This window comes from Rhea americana, unplaced genomic scaffold (genome assembly GCF_003343005.1).
Source record: "Rhea americana isolate MKP2758 unplaced genomic scaffold, rheAme1 scaffold_196, whole genome shotgun sequence".
NCBI lineage: Eukaryota > Metazoa > Chordata > Aves > Rheiformes > Rheidae > Rhea > Rhea americana.
The window spans coordinates 1,349,444-1,366,678 of NW_028186105.1; the positions used below are offsets into that span (position 1 = coordinate 1,349,444).

Sequence of the window (17,235 nt, forward strand, 5' to 3'; positions counted from 1 at the left end):
AACCATAAAGCAGCAGTTTCACAACCGCTTTTGCCTGATCCAAGTATTAAGCATTAAAGMGTTAACTTGCAAGGATCACATGGTTGTGAACAAGAGCTAGTTTTCCTGGAGTAGTACAAATGTAACAAGAATGCTGTTCAAAGTAAAAGATGAGTAAGCATTAAGGGAAAGCAGGAGGAACTTGGACAATAGTAGTCAGCTTCATAGGTGGATCTGTAGACCAGGGCATGCTGCTGCTTCTGCCCCTGTGTGGGAAGGAGGAGGTAGTTGCTTAAACACTGTCAGAGTGGGAGGTGCAGAGTTTTTTACACATGCTTTAACAGATTTGTTCTACCTTATCCTTCTCAGTAAGACTGTTCTTGTTTTGTGAAGCCTGAACCTGAATTCAGTTATCCTCCTTGGTGAATGGCTGAGGCTAAATTTTGATTTTTTTTTGAGCTATAGTTAATTGATTTTTTTTGTGAAAGCAGAAGCTGACTTAATAGTAGCATTTAATGTTGTCATTGATGTTAGGATTTCATGTGCCACCARAAATGCATATACTGTAATGTGTTGTGTCATTCTTACTGTTTTTTTCCTAGTCTGTTAAATGCCTGATGCAAGGAATAGACTCTTATGTAAGCTATTTTGTACTACTGGTTTGCAGTGGTAATGAACTGAAACCTTTTCTTTATGGGTAGGTGAAGCTGAAAAGCAGGTATTGGGCCCCCAAACTGAGGAAACTTTCACCCCAGGAAAACAAGTCCCAGATTTTTGATGAATTCCCTGTCAGCATTGCTGTTCTCCCATGCAATTTCCAGGTGCCCAGCAAAATTTTTTGCTATATATTTCATCTTAGGACATACAACTATGCTTTCCAAAGAAGTGACATGGGATTTTCTTTCTTACCAGGAAGGTATTTCTAACTAGAGTCATCTGAAAACACATATTTCAGTAGACATTAGCTATTTTCAGAACTCTGTTGRTTATTTAATATTTTTCAAACTCAGTTGCAGCTGAGTTTTGCTAAACCAAAATGTGTTTGACTTTTGYACCTAGCAGCTAGAAGTGCCCTGGACCCAAGCAGCCACTTGATGAAACCGGCATTCCTGGTAGACTGTTGTTCATGGTTCCTAAGGGAATGACTGTATAACTGTTACAGACTCTTGGGCAGACCCGGAGGAACCAGACAAGGTTCTACTGGAACCTGTCTTGAATTGGGTGAAACTGATCCATGTCAAAATGCTTCAACTGAAACAGGCTCTACTAATACCTATTTTTTTTCCCTAACACCATTTGGTTAGACTGGAAAAGTTCTTATCCTCATGTTCACTTTGAACAGCTGTTCAAGGTGACTGTTCCTGTGACAGAAGGACATTTATTTTATTYGCCTTTGCATTGGGGATAACAAATACTGTTCTTGATCGTCCTTGCAGAATTTTTGCTCCCAATAGCCAGTTCAACTTCCAAATAGCAGACACCTTTCCTACTTTTTTTTTTTTTTTAAGCTCTGATTTTTCTTTGTTAGTTCAATTTTGGAAGCACTTTGTAACCGTGTGTCCTCCGTGTCTCCCTGCTCTTGCTCTATTCATTTCCAAGGTGCTATGATAGCACAGATTCCACTGTGAGTGGCCGAACTGACCCAGAATCTACATCTGAGTCTAGTCAAATGACAAGCCGCCCGTGCTCGCTCGAGAGCAGGCACTCTCTAGATCTGTCTGATAGGTGGGTTAACCTCTTTGCAGCCTACRTGCTTGTCTCCTTGCTGTTGCTGGTGTGAAGTGGTCTTGTGAGGTATTTCAGCTGATTTTCACTGTTTGCCTTGGCTGTGTTTCAGATCTGTGGTAGTTTAATGCTGAGCTGATGTCATCATCTTTTTTCCCTATCTCCCAGGTGTTGGGCTTCTTGTCATTGCTTTCTGTTTTGTAAAAGAAGTGCTTTGTAGAGTAGCAGGGGAAACTCTTATGAGAGGGAGCCGAACTMAAAACAAAAATAATTTGGTACTTAAATTAATCAATTACTGATTCARCATTTACAGCTAATGGCTCTTCATGCATTCATGTAGCTCCTATTGCTTTCAGCTGAGACTTGGAAGGACTTGATCCAGCAACTGTGGTGTCCCTGGGAGTCTTTTCCATTTCATTAGCTTTTTAAAGATAAACATTTCCATTACTGGCTTAAAATCACAAGTGGGAAGGATGTGGCTGTTTTCTAAACTGTGTATAACAGGGCTCATTTAAAGTAATGGACATCTTTTCATTCAGTATAAGTTAGCTAATACTGATGGAAATGAAGCTCTAAACCAGCAGTAGTGAAAATGCAATGACCCATTTCTCTTTCAGTGCTAGCCCATCAGCATCCTATATTGGAGTGCCTTGGGCAGCGCAGGCTCTCTGGGTGAACAGGCTTGCATTAGCAGTATCCATACAGTGCCCATATTCCCATTCCCTTTTCTTGTTCTGTTCTTGTGGTGTCTAAATGTGCCCTTTTGGTCCTTAGTTCTTTTCTGCCATGTATCTTTTAGATAAGCATTTTGATTTTTACGTCCACTTTCTACCTGGTTGTTCATTTTTGCATAGGCTGCCAGGAGCTCTTCCTGGAAGTTTTTGATGAGGAAGCTTTCTTGCTACTGGCATTGGGGGTGGTAAGAAATTGAAATAATCTTGTGATAATTTTGGTCCTGGCCTAGGAACTTAACTAAGTAGGAATTAATCCAGAAATCGCAAGGGTCATTTACTTGGGATTCTAGGAAGCTCAGCTGATTTGATAGCAAAAACTGCTACTATAATCCGTTCTCCCACAGTGGGCAAGTTTGGATTGCTAAATCTGTTTAGAGGCATAATAGAGGGGGAGGTATAGACCCATGAAAGCGTCTGAGGCTTTTAATGGGCTAATATCTATCACTAATGAGTTGTTTTGCCTTCTAACCCAGTAGTGATCCTGAGGATCTTCCTTTTAAATCAGTAGGTAGATCCCTCCCTGCAGAGGGAGAAGAAAAGATCACTCTGTGCACATCTGTGGGCAGCAGGCAAGTTTCCCCTGGAAGAGAACAGAAGAGGATCGTGCTGTCCTGTGTCTGTCCTGTTAAATGATCCAGTCTCAGTCTGTGCAGAGTCCTGAGACGTGAGCTCAGTTCTCCCTAGTTGCAGGAGGGTGCACCTAGTCAGGGGTGCAGGATCTGCCTGTCCTGCAGAATACCTGGAGAGGAGCTGCTCTGGCTTTGGTGATCCCAGCAAAATGAACAGAGCAGCTACAATAGCCAGACTCCTCATGTTGTCTGTGCGCATAAGTTTGTGTTTTGGGCCCTGGCCCCTTTCCCTTGCAGTCCGCTRACTGCTGAGGCTTTGCACATGTTCTCTGCTCTTTAGCCAGCCTCAGGAGAAACGAGGCACCTGTGTGCTGTATGAATACTGCTAAAACAAGGTCTCCTGCCTATAGTGGCTGAAATGCAGGCACAGCATAGTGGAATGGTGCACGTGGGCATGCATCTTGAAGTAGTCCTATTACTGTAATAAGTGACTTTTTTCAGCATGCTGAAAAATTTAACAGTGGAGCCTGCACAGTACAGTGCAGCCAAGGCTGTGTGCCCTCAATCGATCACAGAAAGCTACTCTTCCTCAAATAGGCACTTTGTTAATTTTTTGCAAATGTAACTGCTGGAATATCATAACCCATGCTACTTTTTTTGACAGTWTGATTGAAATTGAATGTTCATAAATTGTCAAGTTTTTAGTTTTGTTATCTCTGACTAGTTCTCATTTTAATTTTTCCTTATTTAAAGCATTACTATTTTTCCTCATTGAAACTGTCCTTTTGAAGATTTTTTTAAAAAAACTKTTTCCCTTTTCTTCTTTTTGTTGCTTCTCTTCCTTCCCTCTCCCTCCTTTATTTCTTATCTTAGACAAGGATCTCTAGCTAGAAATGAAAGAGTCAGGATCATTCCATTTAACTGTGAAGATGGAGAAGAAGAACAGGAGAGTAACTATGAAGAGCTAGGAAAACTATTAATAGAGGAATTCTTAGAAAAGAGCCATAAGAATAGAAGCTGGCAGGAAACAAAGATAAAAAAGATGCAAACTCTCTCAAAAAGGGAAAAATCTAATCACTGTGCAAGATCAAAGTATTGCCAGAACGTGTGTGTGGAGTCAGGATCTTTAGATGTCCCTAGGTATCCTCAGGAATATGATACAATAGATAGGAGAAGGAAAAAGAAACTGAGATACAATGATTTTGATGACAGTGAACAAATAAGCCTGCAAAGCAATGGAGGCCTGCAGTTTCCTAGGGAGAAAACAGTTTATTTCAGTGGTGTGCCAGCTACTTCTGAACTTAATGATGTTTTCCCAGTATACGATAGAACTGCAAAATATACCAGCAGCTCTGAAAATAAAGAACATTTGCCTGCCTATCCCATCCTGCGCCCATACAAAAATGGCCTGATGGTTAAAAGTGGCAAGTTGCCCAACAAGCAGGGACTGAACCCCGAGAGCTCACTTCACCTCAGTAGCAGTGAAGACATGAAACATAGGAAGCAGCTGGATGATGCTTTTGTGCCCCTGGATATCCTTGAGGAATTTGACAGCAGTGCTTCCGAGGAGTTCCAGTACTCACCTGTTTCAGATGAGGAAATGGAAGAACTGGCTGTGCTTTCACAAACATGGTGCGAGGCTGACATCAGCCCTTTGAGAGACTTCACTGTTAATTGCCCTCCAGATTTGGAGTCCACGTTAAAGGCTAGCTGTGATAAAAACCACAAGACTAAAGGAAGCAAGCATAATTATTCTGTGCAAGACTTGGYGCTTTCTCCTGTTGAAGAACCCAGCGAGGATTATGTAGACACGATGGATGAACTTCAGTGTTTAGTAGAGTCAGTCTCAGAATACTTGGCTGAAAAAGAGGAGGAGATCAACAAGTTTGCTACATTGCCAGAGACCAAAAAAAGTGCTGAGTGTGTGTCACTGAAGAAGGATAGTGCTGGTAATTCAGTAGAGGGCAGACAATCTGAACAGACCAAACATCCTGCCACAGAGGAGATTAGCAAGGGCAAATCTGAATCTCTCCCGGACTTGTCAAGTGTGAAGAATACAGTGAATTCCCTGTTCAGCTCTTTCACTGAAAAGGTGGGATCAAGTACAAAACAGTTCACAGCCTCTGTTGAAAAGCTTGTCTCCTCCAGTCCAGAGAAAACAGAAAGCAAAAACTCCACAGAAGGTGGAATCTCAAATGTAGTTTCTAGTAAGCCCGAATGTGAGAGTTCATCTGGAACAATGGCAGACAGTAAAGCTGACACCAAGTTCTCCATTCACTCTTTGCTACCATCCCAGGTTAGCGGTGATAAAAGAGCATCAAATACAAACTCCAGCAAGCCAGAAACCAAGGAGGGAGACGATAAGGCTTCCACACCGCATCATCCTCAGCAGTCACAAGAAACTACCACCAGCAGCCAACAGCACCAGCATTCGGTTATTAATTCTGTCCTAGGCATGTTTAATCCTTTAAAGATCTTCTCTGAGAAGGAAGTGCCAAAACAAGAAGTCATAAAAGAGGAGCAAGCCAAGGAGGACARCCATGCGAAAGCTGATGAGGCAAACATAAGTGAGAGACTGTCTGGGCGGACAGCAGTCAGGACTGGCAGTATTGTTCCAGAAATACAGGCGAGTGAGACGAGAAGTGAGGGAGAAGTAAACACAAATAACACTTCTGTGTCTTCAATCTTTGGCAAGCTCACAAACTCAGTCAGCTCCTTCAGTCTGAAAGCCAATTTTGATGGTCTCTTGGCTCCCAAGCAACAGGATGTGCCACAAATGCAGTCAGATTTGTGTCCTGTTACAAATCAGCCAGACATCACTGTCAAAGGGGCTTCACAGACTGCCAAAGAGCAGCGTCCTATGAGTCCCTTAGGGAATTGGCATGCTACAGATCATGAACTAGGAAAAAAGCAAAGTAGAAGTAAYGTGGAAGTTCATTCACAGCCTCCAGATCAGGCTACAGTACCTGATAACTTTCTCGGTCCACTCAAGAAGTCCTTCAGTCAGTTGCTTCATTCTGCTGAACTAGGGCACAAAGAAAGTACATCAGTGCTTTTTAAAGGCCACAAGTCTGAAGAAGACATAAGACGAAACAGTTCATCAAACGATGAACATTCATTTCCTTTTCCTGGGAAGGTTCCTTTTTTCAGCGGGTTGGGTTTTTCAGACAAGCAGGAAAGTACAAAGGAGAAAGGAGGCTTTATTCCTTCTTTGTTTAAATTTTCTTCTGCAGAAAATCTGGCAGCTTCAAAAGAACAACGAAGTCRTCAGAGTTCTAGTGGTGTTTTTGAACAGAAAAACTGTGGTTTAGAAGATACCATGTCATTAAAATCTACCTCTGTTCCCAATTTATCAGACCAGAAAAAGGAACTTATACAAACAAAAAATATGAGTAAAAAAAACCCTTCTAGTGCCCAAGTAAACAGAGATAAACACCAGGAGAGGGCCTCTGGTGCCTTCAAGGTTGCAGACGAGCAGCAGAGAACTAAGAGTGCTCCAGAAAAACCTAGAAATGTAGAAGGAGGATTGAGAGAAGGTGCACTAAGTGCACCAGGCTTAAATGACAGCTCAGTTGAATCCATTTCTTCTGGTGAAATACCAGAAGCTACAAGTGCAGATGATATGCAGAAGAAACACACAGCAGGTTTTCTTTCTGGATTTCTTCACATCTCTTCCAGTGAAAACACACCCAATAATCAAGACTTAACTGTTAAAAGTGAGGGTGATGGCCAGAGAACCAGTTCTCCTGGATTATTTTCTGGCTTATTTAAATTTGCTTCAAGTGAAAATGTATCTGAATGTAAGCAAGAGAAGGTGAAATCAAACTCTCTAGGCTTCATGAAGCTTTTTGATAGAAGTGATGGTTCTAGCTCAGATAAAAAGTCCAGCAGCTCCGGAATGACCTCTGATACTCAAAGCAGCGCTGTAGAAAAGCATGAAACTTCCAGCTTCTTAAAAAATCTCCTGCCCAAACCAAAGGAGAAACTAGAAAATGTGAAAATGGTGGAATCTTCCAAGAATGCCAGCTACCTGTCCAGTACAAGAGTAAATAAAACAGCTGAGCCTCATGTTCCCAAGAGTGGGCATCTTGTGTTCCATGATGCTCAAAATTCTGAGGACAAAGTGCAAGACTTATCTGGAAAGCCTTTAAATAGCAGGCATATCCCTAATCAGGATGCAGAATCTAGAGTTCTTCCAACCCCTTTAAACAAAGGGTCAAATGAATTTCTCACTTTGTCTAATAAAAGCCATAATTTTACAGAGCAGTACTCAGATTATCAGGAAACAAGAAGTCATTCTAGCTTTGAATGGGAGTATGACGTGGGGGAATTTGCTGCTGATGCTCATGGAATAGCATTACCAGTTTACTATGTACTAAACCGGAACTACGTTCCACCCTCTCAGTTCTTGAGCTGGCCAGAAAATGATATGGTAGTGAATCTCTGTAAAAAGGATGGAAATGCAAATGTAATGGATTGGCAGACTAATGCTAATTTTGATGGACAGAGTTTAGATTTAAGCATGATGTCATATGAGTCATTTGACCATTTAATGTTTCAAGATGTCTGTTCAGAAGAAAATGATAAATGGACTATTAATTCTCTCAATGAAAATTATAGTAATTTTCCATTCGAAAGAGATGGCAGTTACTCATTAGAAGAGATGCCCATGGATTTAAGTTACTCATCTGGTGGTGATGGAACTATGTGGACCCTAATTGACCAAGAGACTTTAAGTATGGATGAGAGCTTTATGTACTCCTCCTATAGCCAGGASTACCAGGAGTGGCTAATGATGCTTGAACAGGGTATATGGTGGCCATCAGAAGATGGTGATTGTGGATACTACATGTACAGCGATAGCCAGTACGTGTATTCACTGCTCACTGATCCAACTGGGCAGTATGTCTATGTGTGTACTCCTGAAACATACTCCTACCCGGGTGGTTGGGATTATAATTTTCACATGGATTCTGTTTCAAGAGCTGTGTTAGAAGATAGCATGATTGCTGTCTGTGGTTTTAAAGTCCCTCTTGGCAGTGAAGATGAGCTGTTCTGGTTTGCTGAAGAAGAATCTTTAGATGATTACACAACAAATAAACCTCTGGATTTGTCAGTAGCTTTGCAGAGAAGTGATGAGTTAATGAACATGAACTTGGAGACTTTTTCACAGATGTTTGAGGAATCTATTTATTATCAAAGAGAGCAGCCATTAGACTTCTCAGGTTATAAACTTCAAAAACTCAAGGTAGACTTAAGACCTGAAAAGGAAAACCTGAATTATTCAGAAGAATCTCCTCTAACCCTTGATCTTAGAACACACTCCAAAGTGGCTTTCAATAAGTTAGTGAATGAAAAAGTCCATACCAAGCAAGCGGATAAGACTGTCCCTGTGACAGCTACTGAGAGTGGATCATCAGGATTCTTTGATTTCCATCTGTTTCAGTCTGCTTCTAAAGCTGAAGAAACTGTGGTATCCACTGAAGGAGTAACAGAAGCAAAAAAGATTGAAGAAGGTAAGAAAACACCTGTGAACAAAGTTACTTCTTTATTTTCTGCTTTGGGTGGACTGATTGGAAAGTCTTCAGGTCCTGACTCTGAGCTGTCAGAAGATTCTGCTTTGAAGAAAAAAGATGCACAGTCAAAATCATCTGAAAACAAAGCTGATGTTTTATCACTTGCACTGGATGGAAAATTAGGAGATGAAGCAAAAATAGGGCAAAAGTATCCTATTACATCTGAACCAAGAATAAATACATCRTTAGAATTTAATTTGGAGTCTACTAGAAGTGAAAAACATGAATCAAATCAGAATGAAAACTTCTATGTTAAAAAAACAGGATTAAAAAAATCTCCTTCTCAGCTGAGCCAAAATATTTCAGGTGATAGACCTGTGAGAGAAGAGAGACCCATTAAAGCAACACCAGTTTCGAGGCATCTTGAATGTCATGAGAGTAGTAATGAGCCCAGACAGTCGCAGCCAAGTCAGAGCCACCCAGCCACCGAGCCTGAGGAGACATTATTTAAAAGTGCCCTGAAACTGTTCAGCATCGGGGAAGATTCTTCTGCAAGCAAAACTGCCAATAAAACCCAAACTTCTGGATTTCTTGACTTCTTTAAAACACAAGTAAGTAAAGCACCACAGCCATCACCAAATCTGGAAAAAAATCAAGGCAGTAGACCAGAAAAGACGATACATCTGGAACAGAAGGAAACCTCTAGCATCTCATCATTATTTGGATCGCTTGGAGATCTCTTCAAAGTGGAGGCTGTGTCTTCTCAACCAACCCCAAGTACTACGACTCTGCCAAAAAACAGTGGCAGAGCTGTGGCTGAGTTGAAAGAAAAGAATGAAAAACCTGTTGGTCATCAGAGCACCAGTRTGCCATGTCTGTCCTCTGCCCCTAAGGAAGATGTAAAAGCAGAAGGCATGGACAAGCAGATTTCCCCTAGTCCTGATGTGCGAATGAAAGACCCGAGAAAAAAAGCTGGGGAGGAGTCTCCGGATAATAAAAGAGTGCCTCCTGGAAATGGTTCACAGAAGCCAGTGTGTGTAGGTCCCAAAATAGGGCAACCAAGTCACTCAGCTGTGCAGCAAAGCAGTGTGCCCACTGTTACACCAAAGCAACAAAAAGCAAATCTTTTAGGTGACGCAGTTAATCAGACAAAGCCAAGCAAGCCAGATCAGAAACCTAAGGAATCTGGTTTCAGTTTGCCTTTCAGCTTGTCAGATATTACTGGTTCAAAATCACAGCCAGCACAAMCAACCAGTAGGAACATATTCTCATTCTTCACCAGTTCAGATGAGCCAATGCCGTCAACTGCTAGTGCAAAGCAACAAGAAACAGAGGGGCTATTTCGTCTGCCCTCCTTTTTTTCCAGCAGTCCAGCTGCCGAGAAGAGCATGCCTCAAAGAAGTACTAGCTTTAGTTTCTTCAATTTGACATCCTTTTTGGATGAAAAGCCTCAAACTGCCTCAAGACAGGAGAATGAGACAAAACGAGCTCAATCAGTGAACTCCAAGTCATATATGAAGCAAAGCATTTCCACTGACTCTGGTGTCAGAATTAGCAGACCTGCTGGGCAACAAGATGCAGACAAAAAAGAGGCTGATGATATTATTGCAGCAGTGACTAGTAAACAAACATCTAATAATCTCATTCTCTCAGAAAATAAATCGGAAGTGGAAAATATTGTAGAAAGTGTTGCTGAGCTAGTTGAAGATAGTGACAGAAAAAATATTCTGCAGACTGATGGCAATGCAATAACCAATTTGGCTGTTTCTGATGCTTGTCTTGAAACTCCCGGTGTGCAGGAGGGTTCTCAGGGCCAAGAAATAATTTCGTTAGAGGCAGAAAAACATATTCTGGGTAGTACAGGGAAGATGGACAGCATAGCATTTCCTATTGATGAGGAGCAGCCTTATTCTTCAAAAGATCAAGTCTCTGAAAATAGAGATTATAACATGGTCTTAGATGATAAAAGGGATTCGATGAATCTAAATGGCGTAGGTATTACGAGTGACATAACGAATGAGGCAGTCTCTAAAGAAGTAGCATGTTTACAACATGAGTTGCTGGAACATAAATTACCTGAACAAAGTCTTGGTGATGGATTACATCAGGCACAAGACCTGCAATCTCTCTCTAAAATGCCAGATGCATCTAACTTACAAAACAGACCTAAGGAATCTGAAAGTGATAAATCAGTACTCGATTCTTCAGTTGAAATGTTTTCAAGTTTCATGACAAAAATGAGACCTACTAAAACACTTTCTAGTTTCTTTTCGCAACCTGAAGTTCCAGCACCTCCTACTGCACAGAAGAAGAGCTCCTCTTTCTTTGGTTTCTCTTCTCTCCCAAGTGGCCCAGCCCCAGCTTTTGCAAATGATCTTTTTGGCATCTTTAAAGGTCCAAAAGAAACTCCAAAAGAGATGCCTCCAAAAGCCACAGCTAAACCTCAGAGTAGTAGCATGAAAGATGTCATTGGGTCCATTCCAGACTCTAGAAAGATGGAAGATGCATCTTCCAGCAGAGCATCTAAAATAGATGTGCCAAGCTCTCTGAAGCAGGATAAATTGTCTGTCTCAGCAGAAGGGAAGGCCACAAAAGAATCTCTTATGAAAATAGAAGCTGAAGAAAATAGGAATGCAGAAGTCTGTAGAGAGGAACCACTGAGGAACAGTCTAGAAGCAGTGGTCTGCAGTGAAGATCAAACCCTGGAGGTCCTGCAGTTGGATAGTGACACACAGTCCTCCGAGGTGGTAGAAGCTAAACCATGCCAGTCTGATTTCAGTAATGCAGTTGATACAGAGCAGACTGTGGTCACTGACCAGACTGATGTAAATCCATGCCAATTAGATGTGGGATTTTCACATGTAGAAGAAGCTGCTTCAACAGACAAGACGGCTGTTAATTTCCTTCAGACTGGCTCTAGCAGTGAGCTTGAACTGGAAATTGAAGCCCCACCTGCCAGTGTAGAAACAAACTTCTCTCAGACTGATCTGATCGCTACTCTTGAATCAGAGCCCACTGTAACAGGGCTGCAGGCAAATGCTAGCGCTGAACCGCCAGACCTGAGCGGTGGCATTAGAACAGAACCCACAGCTCCAGCTGATGAACCCAGTGTTCATCTGCTCCCACTGGATGGGGAGAAAACAAGTGAAACAGAGCAAAGAACTGCTGAACAGACAGAGCATTTAGCAGTTAACAAGGCGCCTGCAGACAGGATTGCCTCCAAATGTGATTTAGAGAAACAGGGTCAACCTAGTAGCGCTCCTACAGATTCAAGCAGCAGTAAGCCAGTCTTTGAAATACCGAGCATACCCAGTTTGCCAAAGTTCAGCTTTATGTCGTCTGCTGATAGTGGGAAGTCATTTGGATCATTCTTCTCTCAGCAACCACCTTCTGTTAATAAAGCAGGAGCAGACCAGGGGCTCATGTCCAGCTTTAAGAAATTTTCTTCAACTCTGTTTGAAGGAGGCAGTGAAGAAAAAGTGAATAAGCCAGAGAGTGCCCAAGGAACAGTATTCGGAAAAAAGCTAGATTTCTCCTTCCCTTGGCAAAAGGACAACAGRGAGGCTCCTGTCAAAAGGGAACCACATGTACCACCACAGGCGTTGTCAAAACCAGAGGACAAGGTGTTAGGAACAGTCAGTTCAAATGAAAGCTCAAAATCTGCAGTATCGGATCAACTAACTAATGCAAATACAGAAGTGAATTTGTCTTTAAAGCAGCTTGACACTGTAGACAATGAACTTTCTGAAGAGCTATCTGGTACCAGTGCTGTCRATGAGGTATTCAACAAAGAGCTGAAAGAAAAAGTTGATAAAGAGGCTGAGGACCAGCAAAATGTGGTTTCCGGGGAACTGCATGAAGATGATAAGGCAGAAGAACGGGAAATGGACCAGCCTGAACTGAAAGAAACTGAGCTTGATTCTGCTCCGAAGAGAGAATCACTTCATCCTAGCACACAGCCTGCAGATCTGAACAGTGTGGAACAACTGAATGAGAAAAGGCTAGTTACAAATTGGGCATAATAAATGGTTTAAAGCAAATGACCATTTATAATGCAATACTGCAGCAGCAGATTTTGGCCTTAGTGTCTGATGTTTGTAGCTCAGTCCCACCCCTATTTGTCGTCTAGTGTTTGTAGTGCTACTGACAGTTGTCACAAGAGGATGTGGCAAGCTGTTAGCACTAGTATGTATAGGCCCTTACATCATTTTCTCAGCTTTCTCCGTTCCTTTTATAGGTGTTATTAGTTTTCCCCTGTTCTTGTACTGTACCACTGAATTAGATGCTTTTAATGCTAATTTCATTAGCCTTTCAGAACTGAAATCTTTGCGTGTTAATTCTGCTGTGTACAATGTGCTTTACTTTCTTGTTTAGAGATGATTTTGTTGTATTTGCTAAGCAAAAAGTGACAGTACATATGCTAAGGAAAAAGTAACAGTAGATAATGCTCTGTGGGGAATGAGCATGTTTTCAAAATGCAAAGTAAAGAGAAATCTAACTTACTTACCAATCTAACTTACCATTATAGAACTAAATAGGCTCATTTCACATTATTGAGGCTTTTAAAAATATTTCCAAAGATATCAGTGAAGGTATTCTAATGCTTGCTCTTCCTAAAAACTGTGCAAAGGTCATATCGTGCAGTTAAGGAAGCTACTAAAGGAAGCTGGCAATATTTCATGAATTTGAATTCAGTTCTGTATGTGTTCAGTTACAACTGCCCTCAAAAATCAGAACAGAGACTTGCTAAACTTTCAGCTGTAGGCTGTGCAAGTGAAACTGGTTGTGCTTTTAATCCTACAGTTGTTACACTGGACTCCAAAATTTCCTGTCTGACATCAAATTCATCTAAATTCTAAATGTGCAAGTAGGAGAAACATTAGTACAGCTTAATTTCTTGGATTGCAATATTTGCTGTGGTTCAGCTGTAGTTTCTGGACTGCACGAGAAATTTTCATGCACTCTATTTTGTGTGAGGATTCCAGGGATTCACTCCCAGAAGTGGTATCTTGAATCATGGAGGTCAGACCCATGCTGTGTTGGGCTTTTCTATATGAATGAAATTCTTGGGAAAGCTCTGTTGGAGTGAGACCTACAGCTTCCCTTTGTGAACAAATTCTTCTAATTTTTTGATGGATTTTATGTGGATTATCTCAACCTTAATTTTGACTTTAATATTAGTTAACTGCGGTTCTTAGCAACAGTCATATTAAATGGCTGTAGTAAAGCCCATGGATGCAGTAAAACCATAGGAGGCAAAACCACTTCCATTCTGAATTCCTGTGTTTCTATTCTTAGTCCTGTCTGGCTATTAAAATACCTTCACGAGCAGTTTGTAGCTGACTTTAATGGAAGGTAGTTTGTGGATATTACAAAGACTGCTGTAATTCATTAACATATGTGGTCTGTATACTGGTAGGCTGTGTGTCAAGTATTTCTACTGCCTACCAGAGTTTTGAAGTTTGATAGTCWAGATCTAGGTCAGGGAGCAAAATTGTTATGTATTACTTAGCAACATATCTTTTCAGTGTTTCTGCTGTCTCATGCAGGTTGTTAGATGCGCAGGTTGCTTTGTGTTTCTCCAAGCCCCTGCTTTCTTTCCTGACAATCTCTTATTCTCTCATAGCCCTGCTGGCAGTAGTAGATATGGCTCCTCTTGTAATGTCAGCCAGGGAAGCTCTCACCCAAGTGAGCTGGACCATTCCCATGAAAGTGCCCACGGCTCTGAGCAAGATGATGACCACCAGGAAAGGGAGTCGATCCATTCTTACCACGATTCTGGCAGCTACCTGAAGGATGGCCAGACCTGGCTCAGGGAGCAAGAGGAGCCTCGTGGCAAAGAGGAGGAGGAGGAGGTCTGTGAGACAGAGGACAAAGATACAGATCATTCTGCAGCTAAGTTACCTCTGGAACTTGAGAAGCCCAAGGACATTGATGCAGGAGCTCAAGTGAGGTAGGTAAAATGCTGAATTATTGAGGTTTTTTTTTGACTAATTTGTAAAGGATGCTTCTCTTTGCTGTCTGGAGCAACTTGGGTGCATTGTTGTTGCCCTCTTCTCTAATAACTAACTTGATGTTGTTTATATATGAAACATCTTTATGCACAGAACCAGATGTTTTCGAGACATTGGCTAAGCTTAAACTATGTTTTCTATGTACATAAAGAGGAGCACCTGCTAGTGTCTTGAAACTCATTTGCTGTGTTTTATTTACTGTTCAATGAGCCTAGTCTGGCCCAAAGATTGCTGCTTGCTTTGTTTATTTGTGATCAAGCTTACATGCAAGCAATCAAATACTACATCTGGTGATGGTGAGAGCTGCACTAGTTCCTTCCTGCTGTAGCAGGCTGCCACAGTTAGCTGGTCAGAATTAAGGTGTGTGTAGCTGTAGGTTGTAGACTTACGATATGAAAAGACAAGTTGCTATGACTCGCTATGGCAGATTTTCTTGTCCTTGTACTTTCCAAGCCGTCAGCAGTGTTGAAGACGGTGATTTTGAAGACAGCCATCCTAGCTGAGGTTGGAGGAGTAATACTCAGGATGATGTAGAGTTTTACAGCRATTCCACTACTTTGCTTTGGGAGTGACTGTGCTTTTTTTAAATGGTGGAATTAAGTCATAGCAGCCCCTAAAGTGGGTAATTTTGCTTTCTGGATTAGGGATTATTTTTGTTTGCCTGCCTGTGCTCAGAGCTTTGAAGGTAACCATATCTTGACATCAGTGTAACTGTGTGAGACAATAAACCACCTTATACTAAGGACATTAAAAAAAAATACTAGAAAAAGCATTAAATATTAAATTCTTTTAAAGCTCTGACTCGCTTTCTTCTTCTTACAGATCAGCAGAAGTCTTGTCCCAGAATAGCTGGCCTATAGTTATTTACGTGGAGGTTTATTCACACAGTCTGTTTCAGGCTAATTTAGGCATCTAACTTGGATATTACTGCATCACTGTCTTCCTTTCTTTCCACTTTCTGGGAACACATTCCTTTCTCCCTGGAGCATATAGAGAACTTAGCTCTGAGCAATCCTTGGAGTTACACCTGAGCACGGATGGTGTGCCTTGTTCCTATAAAYGATGTGTGTGTGTGTGTGTGTGTGTGTGTATGTATGTTACACCGCCAGCAGTGCCTGATGCTTTACAGACAGGGAAGGACGCTTATGTCAGAATGGCTGACATCTCAATAGTGTACAAAAGAAGGGATACATCCAAAAGTCCAATGTATCATGAGCTCAGGGAGAATAAAACATTATGGGACACTGAGATAGAACATTTTTGCCAGATGCCCATAACCTTTAGAAAAGCTGTGGAAAAGAGTGGACTGAGAAAGGTGCAAATGTGGATAAAACACACTTAAGCCTTATTGCTAGGCTTTTTTTTTCATGAATTTCCACTGAAGAAGGGGTGTAAATTTGTAGCAGTAGGGGCAAGAGACAGTAGTTAGTAGGGGCTGGCAGTAGATGCGGGTAATAATAGTTACAGATGTAGAATCTTCAGTCTACCTGCTTGTGTGCAGATGTGGTACCAGTGTGGTGAGTCGGCTTGATCTGATTAACTTCTTTCCCAGAGCATATGTGGGGTTGTAGGGTTTTTTTCTGTGGGTTATTTTCATTTCTACAATTTAAGCTATAATTGTGCTGTGTAATGTCTTTAATATTATGGATGAGTAATTTTCATATCATGTTTTTCTGTTTCTTATCCTTAAGCTACTGTGGTGATAATGAGCCACCACCATTTTCTCCAGCGAGAGCCCGTTGGATTCAAGCCATTAGCAGAGTACGATTGCAACTTCAAGAGGTAGGATGGAGTATGGCTTTGCGCCTTCTCTGTGCTTTCTGGATTTTAGATCTGTAGCTGAGAGTTTCATTCCTTTTCCTTATGAGACACCTCTTGCAGTTTTTATGTTTCACAAACAAAAAGATAATCAGATGTATTGCATAGGACTGTAACATATTTTGATTAGTCCGTGGTCTTAAAACTATCTCATTCTGCTAAACATTTTGGATGTTTATTATTTGGAACTAGAGAGAAATTYTCCGAAAGGATGCCGAAGCAGAGAAATTAGCTCTGAATTAGTAAATAATTAACATAAAAGTCTGGGCCTAAATGGTTCATGTTAAACTTTTCAAAATGAAGATGGCTTTTCAAGCCAGCCCTAGAATCTCTTGTTAGCTCAGTAGGTGTTAACTGTATTATGTCTCTTGTGAAGATCTACATCAAATATGTTTATATATACTAATTGGAAGTGGGAGTATAAAATATCCTGGTATGTCCATCTCCAAAAATAAGATTTTAAAATAAATAATCTCAATTTGAGAAGTCAAAAAAAAAAAAAAAGAAAGGGTTGTGACAGTTTCTTCAACAATATAAACAGTAGGTTTAGAAAAAAGCAATTAAGCCTCCAAAAGTGTGTGTGTGTATATAATATATATATACATATAAAGTCTCATGCTTTCGTCTATCTGTATGCCCAGAGAAGTAGAACATATGGTGTGTTCGTTTCCTATAGATGATACAACTGCCAGCTATCTAATGTGCACAGTTAATATTTTTCATTTAAAAAACACTGCTTTCTTCTATAACGTATTTTTTATGTGGAACAATTTTACGGCTTCTAACTAACCCTAGAAGAACTTCTATTTCTTTCCTGGATCTTTTGCTAGTTTTTTTCTGGGAAGGCATTTGAAGCATCATAGCATAACCCTCCTGCCCC

The 17,235-nt window shown here is 41.0% G+C and overlaps 1 protein-coding gene across 1 annotated transcript; it reads left to right on the top strand.

Moving 5' to 3' along the window:
* Nucleotides 1–3,880: 3,880 nt before the first annotated feature.
* Nucleotides 3,881–12,545, top strand: LOC146596959 (uncharacterized). Its single transcript, XM_085303048.1, has one exon. The coding sequence runs from the start codon at nt 4,050–4,052 to the stop codon at nt 12,543–12,545; it is 8,496 nt and encodes a 2,831-aa protein (XP_085159174.1). The 5' UTR covers nt 3,881–4,049.
* Nucleotides 12,546–17,235: the final 4,690 nt, after the last annotated feature.